Raw genomic sequence first — 8,245 nt, 5'->3', positions numbered from 1 at the left:
TCATCATTTTAGCCTTGACTGTTAAATAATTGCATTTTTTGATTAATTTTGTCAGCTGAAATATTTAACGTAAAATATTGAGCTTTTTTTGAATATTGGTGAACTGGTTTTAAGGGCACCAAATTTAGTACGTGTTTTTTAGTAGTACAAGTTGTATTTTGAATTTGACATGTTGTAGAGAATAAATCTTCCCTTACTTTGACATGGTGAATATTAGTTTGGGGGCTTAAATTATAAACAGTGCCACCTGAACCAACCAATAATCAAAACGACGACTGGTCGCGACTACGACCAACAACATTTTTATTCTTAAATTTGACATTCTAATAGTCATTTATGCCAAAGAAGAGTGAGCGGTTGAATAATGGGCGTCCACCACCTTACCTCGAGGAATTTGTTACTGGAAGTTTATCTGACGATTCAAACGACGACAAAGACTTGGATGTAACAATCAAAATGGAAGATTCTAGGGTTACATCACTTTTGGAAGGACTTACGAATCAGATTACATTGATGCAAGCACAGCTGATGCAAAATACAGAGGTACAGACAAGGATGGAAGAGAAGAATAATGAACTTCATCAGAAGCTGGAAGCTACAAATCGACAATTAGCTGAAGTTCAGCGAACGATGAAAATTGAAGTCCCTCCTACAACTCGATCATCAGCTATACTGAATAATACAGTCCCAGTAACATTACCTGCACAGCTTGATACGCCTTCGCCTTCGATAACTCCGACAAGAAATTCTACGCACCAACAGTCAACACCTTCATGTTCAATTCCTAGTTTTTCTGTTTACCCAAATAACCCTGTATATTGGCAACAGCATCCATCGTTACCTGTCAGAAAGTATTTAGTAGCATTACCAAAGTTTGATGGAAATCCTTGCGACTGGCTGGTTTTCAATGCAGAGTATAAAAGAACTACGACAGAGTTTGCATATACTTCTTCAGAAAATACAACGAGACTAAACAGTAGTTTGCAAGGGAAAGCTCGTGAGCTTGTTCAGTGGTTATTAATTCACGACGACATGGCGGAGAAGATCATGGAGAGATTGTATAGCAGGTTTGGTCGACCAGAACTTTTAGTGGACGCACAAATTACTATGTTGAAGAACATTCCCGGAATCTGTGAAAATAATGTGGGACAGATTATTCCTTTTGCTGACAAAGTGATCAACTTTAGTCACTTTATGTTAACTTGTTCTAGTCAACATCAGCTTGCCAATCCCACACTGCTTAATGAGTTGATCTTAAAGCTCCCAATGAATATGAGAATTGCATGGGCCTCTCATATTAGTTCACTGACTGGTGTCCCGTCTATATTAGATTTTAGTAACTGGATTGAAGTTAAAGCCGACAACATAGCCAGAGTTCCTGTGTGCAATTCTTTGATTTCTCCGACAGAGAAAAAGACGACACCCAAGAAATATCAAATGCTTCACACTTCCAACGTTACAAGTAAGAAAGAAATGAACTGTGTCTTATGCGAAAAGAACCATTTCATCGCTAACTGCCCGGATTTTTTGAATAAATCTACAGATGATAAATGGAAGTTAGTAACAGAAAAGAAATTGTGTTTTTCTTGTTTGAAATTTGGACATTCTACTAGAATGTGCCGCATTAGAAAGTCTTGCAATAAGAATGGATGTAACAGAGTTCATCATCCTCAATTACACAGTGAATGTCAAGATAATAAATATACGCCAACGGTTTTAAATATGGAAGTATGGAGACCACTGTAGTTCTGAAGAAACTGAAAGGAGACCACTGTAGTTCTGAAGAAACTGAAATCGTTAAATTTAATATATCTGGAATCCATAACAATGCCGAAGTGTTTGAGATGAGGAATGTGTGTACCGTAAACAATCTTTGTCTTCCAATGCAAACTGTAGACATGAATCAGCTTCATTCCAAATATGACTACTTACAAAATCTTCCTATTGCCAGCTATACTGACGCCCGACCAGAACTATTAATAGGATTGGACTTTTGTCATTTGGGATTATCGAACAGAAAGATTCAACAAACATCAAATGGACCTATTGTTGCAGAAAGTCCTCTTGGTTGGATAGTTTATGGAAGAACAGTTGACAATGAGATACAATCAATTCCAGGAAGAATGTTTCATGTGAGAGGGTACTTTGACGACATCCATTCTATTGTAAAAGACTATTTTACCACTGAAAACTTTGGTGTTGAACTATCAACAACACCAAGAGAGTCTTCTGAAACGGTTCGAGCGCGTCAACTGTTGGAATCAACAACAAAAAAGGTCAAAGGTCGTTATGAAAGTGGTCTATTATGGAAAAACGATGACATAGTTTTACCAGATAGTTACCCAATGGCAGTCAGTCGATTGAGAAATGTTGAAAACAAGATGAAAAAAGAACCTGTTTACGGTATGAAGTACAAGGAAACTATTGTCAGCTACGTGCAGAAAGGATATGTTCGTAAATTGTCATCTGAAGAGGTTGTTGAAATTACTCCACGGACTTGGTATTTACCACATTTCGGTGTACTGAATCCAAATAAGCCTGGAAAATTCAGACTTGTATTTGATGCCGCGGCTAAAGTTGGAGAAACATCCCTTAATTCATCATTGTTGACAGGTCCAGATCTAAATCAGCCACTCCTCACGGTTTTATCTAAATTTCGTGAAGGTCAAGTTGGGGTATGTGCTGACATCAAGGAGATGTTTCACCAGGTGATAATTCGTGAAGAAGACCAAAACTCTCAACGATTTTTATGGAGAAATGATAAAACTGGCGAAATTGAGGTATATAAGATGTTAGTTATGATATTTGGATCCACATCTTCACCGACAACAGCTCAATATGTCAAAAACTTTCATGCAACACAGTATCTAGAAAGTCATCACGAAGCGGCCAAAGCAATTATTGAACGACATTACGTTGACGATTACGTTAATAGCTTTCACACCGATGAACAGGCAATAACTGTATCCATGATGGTTAAAAATATTGAGATGGCTGGTGGTTTTGAATTACGAGGTTTTATATCAAATTCAAGAAAGGTTACTTCGATCTTGAATCAGGAACAAGGTGATCAACTATATCAAGTGGATATGAACTTGGACAAATCCCCTACATGTGATAAGATACTGGGCATGGTATGGGACACATCCACTGACGAGTTCAAATTCAACTTGAAGTTTAATCGTTTAGAATCGACAGTAATCACTTGTGAAAGAATTCCAACAAAGAGAGAATTTTTAGCGATTGTCATGTCAGTATATGATCCGTTCGGATTCTTAGCGGATTTTCTTGTATACATGAAGGTACTCTTGCAACTTGTATGGAGGTCTGGTGTAGAATGGGATCAACCAATACCTACACATCTTTACGAGCGATGGTGTGCATGGAGTCGAGAATTAACAAAGGTTAGTCAATTTCGTATTACACGTTGTTACTCAAAGGGACTGCGGATGCCAAAAGCTGTTGAACTTCACATATTTGTAGACGCGAGTGAAGTCGCTTTTTCAGCAGTGTGCTACCTTCGAGTTACTTCGCAAAATGAAGTTACAGTATCATTCGTCATGGGGAAAACTAAATGCGCACTTGTCAAATACCTTTCCATCCCAAGGCTCGAATTGCAGGCAGCAATTCTTGGAGTTAGAATGTATAAAACTGTTTTGAGATCTCACAGTTTTGTTATTTCAAAATCGACATTTTGGAGCGATTCGAAAACTGTACTTCATTGGATCAAGGATGACATAAGAAAATACAAGACATTCGTTGCTAATAGAGTGGGTGAAATTTTGGATTCAACAGAACCCACTCAATGGAACTGGGTTTCAACACATGAAAATGCTGCTGATGATGCGACACGTGACATTTATCCACCTCAGTTCAAACCTAATCGAAGGTGGATAAACGGACCAGAATGGTTGAAGCAAGACAAAAGTAAATGGCCTCATCAAACAGATTGTCATGTAGTAAATGATGAAGACCTAGAACTACAACCACCAAAACATGTAGTTATGATGATTCGTGAAAATATGATTCAATTTAACTTTGCAAATAGCTCGAGTTATTTCAAAGTTTTACGTACAGCTGCTTGGATGATACGTTTTGTAAAGAATTTAAAAGCTAAAGCTTCCAACATGAATTTGCATACAGGTGAACTAAAAGTTGAGGAAGTAAGACAGGCTGAAATTTTGATATTCCGAACTGTACAGATGGAAACTTTTCACGAAGAATACGATTCACTGACTAATCGTGTTCCTATCAGCAAATCAAGCGATATATATAAGTTGACACCAGCTTTGGATGAAGATGGGATTATTAGATTAAATGGACGAATTGACAACGCTCCTACATTACCAATGAGGACCAAGCGACCTATAATTTTACCAAAACAACATCCAGTCACAAAACTTGTCATCAGTCATTATCATCGTTTATATCACCATCAAAACGAAGAATTGATCATTTGTGAAATTCGGCGAAAATTTTGGATTAACGATTTACGTGTTTTAGTAAGGTCATCTAAACGCCAATGTCAGCAATGTAAAAATGAAGCAGCTCAGCCAGAGGTGCCACAAATGGGACAGTTACCACTAGATCGCCTAACTCCAAACATTTGACCGTTTACGTACACCGGACTAGATTATTTTGGACCTGTTCATGTTACAATTGGAAGAAGACGTGAAAAGAGGTGGGTGGCATTATTTACTTGCTTGACGATTCGTGCAGTACATCTCGAAATTGCACAAGACTTATCGACAGATTCTTGTATCATATGCCTCCGAAACTTTATGAATTTGAGAGGAGTTCCAGTTAGAATCCGATCAGACAACGGATCTAATTTCCTCGGAGTGAAGGGTGAGTTGATGACAGTTGAAAATTTGTATAATAAAGATGCCATAATATCTGAATCCACAATGAAAGGAATTGAATGGCTGTTTAATTGTCCTTCCAATCCATCAGCGGGTGGATGTTGGGAGCGACTAGTGCGATCTATTAAAAGAGTTCTCAAACATTCGTTAAAGGAAGTAGCTCCGAGGGTTGAGACATTACGCAGTTACTTGCTTGAAGCAGCAAACATGGTGAACTCTAGACCATTGACTCATGTACCTGTGTCAGCATTAGAAGAACATCCATTAACACCAAATTCTTTCTTAATTGGAGATACAAATGTTATACAATCACCTTATACGCCAGACGAAAAATTATGGACGTTTCGAAAGCAATGGAGAGTGGCAAATGCTTTAAAAAATCATTTTTGGCGTAGGTGGATAAGAGAATATTTACCTATACTAACCAGGAGAACAAAGTGGTTTGAAAAGAAGGAGCCGATCAAAGTAGGAGATCTAGTAATCATTTGTGAAGACGATGTTCATCGAAAACAATGGATACGGGGAATAGTAGAGAAAGTTTTTCCTGGTAAAGACGGTCAAGTACGGAGAGCAGAAATACGAACAAATGATCGACTTCTTCAGAGACCTGCATCTAAGCTTGCAGTTCTGGATGTCATTAGTAAATCAACCCAGTAATTGATTTACGGGGGTTGGAATGTTGCAGATCATCATTTTAGCCTTGACTGTTAAATAATTGCATTTTTTATTAATTTTGTCAGCTGAAATATTTAACGTCAAATATTGAGCTTTTTTTTGTATATTGGTGAACTGGTTTTAAGGGCACCAAATTTAAATAAATCTTCCCTTACTTTGACATGGTGAATATTAGTTTGGGGGATTAAATTATAAACAGTGCCACCTGAACCAACCAGTACCTAATCAAAACGACGACTGGTCGCGACTACGACCAACAACATAAGGGGTTAAAATGCAAAATGCACCATTGCTCCCCCTCCGCGCCCGTGTTTTCCTGCTTTGCAGTTCCTGCCCACCATTCACTCTTACATGTTTTAAAAATTCATAAGCATTCATAAGAAGTTATAATTAACACGTTTTATTTAACCCCCTTGTGAGTACGATACTGTTGCAAAAAAATAAGAATATTGTGTAAACAACGTTATGTAAACGTTACTTCGGTCTAAACACCAAAAATAATGGGACACCCTGTATATGAGAATTTATTAAGTAAATCTGTGGGATTATTTACGACGTAAGCACAGATTTGGTTCGTTTTATTTGAATTTGTTATCTCGGTGTCTATTTTTCCTTTTAGAATTGTATGTAATTGCGTATTATTTTCTTGTTTTAATTTTGTGGCTTTTGCAATTTATTCAATTGAGATAAGGTGCTAGAAGTAAGACACATCTGATCAAATTTGAGTGCTTTATAAAAGGTTTTATCTGGTCATTGCGATAAGGAGTTTTATCAAGCGCAAATTAATTACCGCACGTGTTTTGATTTTGGTGCTGACAACGAAGACGCAGGTGCTTCAAAAAATTGCACATTTGATATTGGAGAAGTGGGGGGCGTTTGATGCGTTCCGTAGTCGATTGACGACGTTTAAAAGAAGGACTTTATTTTATGGTGGATGTGGTGTTTCCTTAAATGCTAGAGACAACGAGAAAACGAAGCTGCTGCTGCTTTCCGTGACTGTTCAAAAGCGTGCACATCTGTTTACGCTAAATTATTTTTATTTTAAATTATTAAAAACATAAAATTAACAAAACACGGAGAAAGCTTAATTTTACTTACAGTATTTTATTAATTAATAATAACCACCCCCATATCATCCTGGACCTAAACATCAACGTTTCAAACCGACATTGTTTACACAGCAATATATAAAATTCTGTGCAGAAGCAAGTTAACCAAAGTTGTGTGAGAAGTTTAACGCGTGTTATGCGATTACGGAAAAAGGCTTGTCGAGTTGAAAAACGAACCAGTGTAGTACAGCGAGACTTTTTGTAAAGGTTCTCTTCTTATTAAAAGTTAAAAGTCTCTACCATCCGATCAGCCACCGAAAATGTGTCATCATTTTCATCAAACCAGTTTTGTTAGTCATCTAATTCTGTGTGGCCATATTATTTGGATTATTAAAGCAAAAGTGTAACTGGAAGTAAGTTTAATGTTCCTTATTTTATTTTTCGACAGCTTGCGTGCGGGGTAAACTGTCCAAATGCGCTTTGCAAGCCGTTCTTTCTTTTAGGGACTTTGTTTAAATTTTGTTTCATTGTTTTTTTGGAATAAATTTTTGTTATTGTCCCTGAATTAATTGTGTTTATTCGAATCCAAAGTGCGACCCAGAAAGTTTTCTTGTAACATTTTTTTTCTATTCGTCCCAAGATTTATTTCAGGTGTTCCTTGAAATTTTTGGAATTTCTCAAAATTGAGAAATTTTAATCAATATTAAAATTTCTCTCATACAAATATCGGATGTGTACGAGGAGAGATTATGAAATTCTACGTTTCAATTTTGATTTTTTTGAACTATCTGGAAAGGTGTTTTGTGGGTGTTTTTTGCATTTAGAGAAGGTGATTTGGTTGTAATAAAGAATTTAAGAATCGAGGATGGTCCTAAGCAACTAAGAGCTGGCTCCCCGGCCCCGTGGGGAATCGAACCCCGGTCTCCCGCGTGAAAGGCGGAGATACTAACCACTGTACTGTCAAGGATTATTTATTTGGTACCCGAAACGTGAGGTAAATGAGGGAAATGCAAAATTTAGGTCAAATTTGCTAATTTAATTTCAAATTACGGAAGCTTTTGTGTTACAGTTAATTTAGCTTTCGTAGCCAGACAGGATTTCTTACATGATTAATAAAATTACAGGGATTCAAAATTTGATTGTTTTTTAATTCTTTTTTTAGAGAAACTAATTCGTGCCGGCGCGGCGCGGCGGTTGGGTTTTGAATTGAGACACAGGCTAAGATTCCTTTCACTTTTACATAATTATTTAGGCAATTTATCAAAAAAATGTGACATATTTTTTTAATTTCAAAGGCTGATCTCCTAAACAAGTTACAGCTGGGAATAGTCGAAGCTACATAATGTCCACTGATGCCAAAAAGAAGGAGTTCAGGTGCCACCAACAGGTCGTCATTTCGAACATTTATTGCTAGATTTGCTAACTCCTTTGTTCGTGTATCATGTTCACTTTAGTAGTAAATCTAGCCTACATTTTCAATAAACATCAATGTTAACCATATTTTTTTGAAATCGCATGCTTGGTTTCGGGAAAGAATTTTTTTACAAATTAGCGTTTCGACTTTTTTTTCACTGAATCTTATGTAATTTACGGATTTTTTTGTATCCGTGGAAATGTTGTAGTTTCGGCTATCCAGAGCTATAATTTGTTTAGGGGGGC

General features: G+C 36.9%; 1 protein-coding gene across 1 annotated transcript; it reads left to right on the top strand.

Annotated features, from left to right (window-relative positions):
• The first annotated feature begins 336 nt into the window (after window positions 1-336).
• On the top strand, window positions 337-4,610 carry LOC116167999. The gene is made up of 2 exons (XM_031483635.1): window positions 337-1,462; window positions 1,984-4,610. The coding sequence occupies exons 1-2, from the start codon at window positions 337-339 to the stop codon at window positions 4,608-4,610; spliced, it is 3,753 nt and encodes a 1,250-aa protein (XP_031339495.1).
• The last annotated feature ends 3,635 nt before the right edge of the window (window positions 4,611-8,245 follow it).

The sequence above is a fragment of the Photinus pyralis genome, unplaced genomic scaffold (genome assembly GCF_008802855.1).
Source record: "Photinus pyralis isolate 1611_PpyrPB1 unplaced genomic scaffold, Ppyr1.3 Ppyr1.4_LG4, whole genome shotgun sequence".
Taxonomy (NCBI): domain Eukaryota; kingdom Metazoa; phylum Arthropoda; class Insecta; order Coleoptera; family Lampyridae; genus Photinus; species Photinus pyralis.
Note: the sequence above shows the minus strand (reverse complement) of the source record. Positions and strands in the feature narration are given on the sequence as shown.

What these genes read in the sequence shown, in the direction of transcription:
- LOC116167999 (XM_031483635.1), top strand. Translation starts at nt 337, where the DNA reads ATGCCAAAGAAGAGTGAGCGGTTGAATAATGGGCGTCCACCACCTTAC. An exon ending in TCACACTTCCAACGTTACAA is followed by an intron (nt 1,463 to 1,983) that starts GTAAGAAAGAAA and finishes AACTATTAATAG; the next exon opens with GATTGGACTTTTGTCATTTG.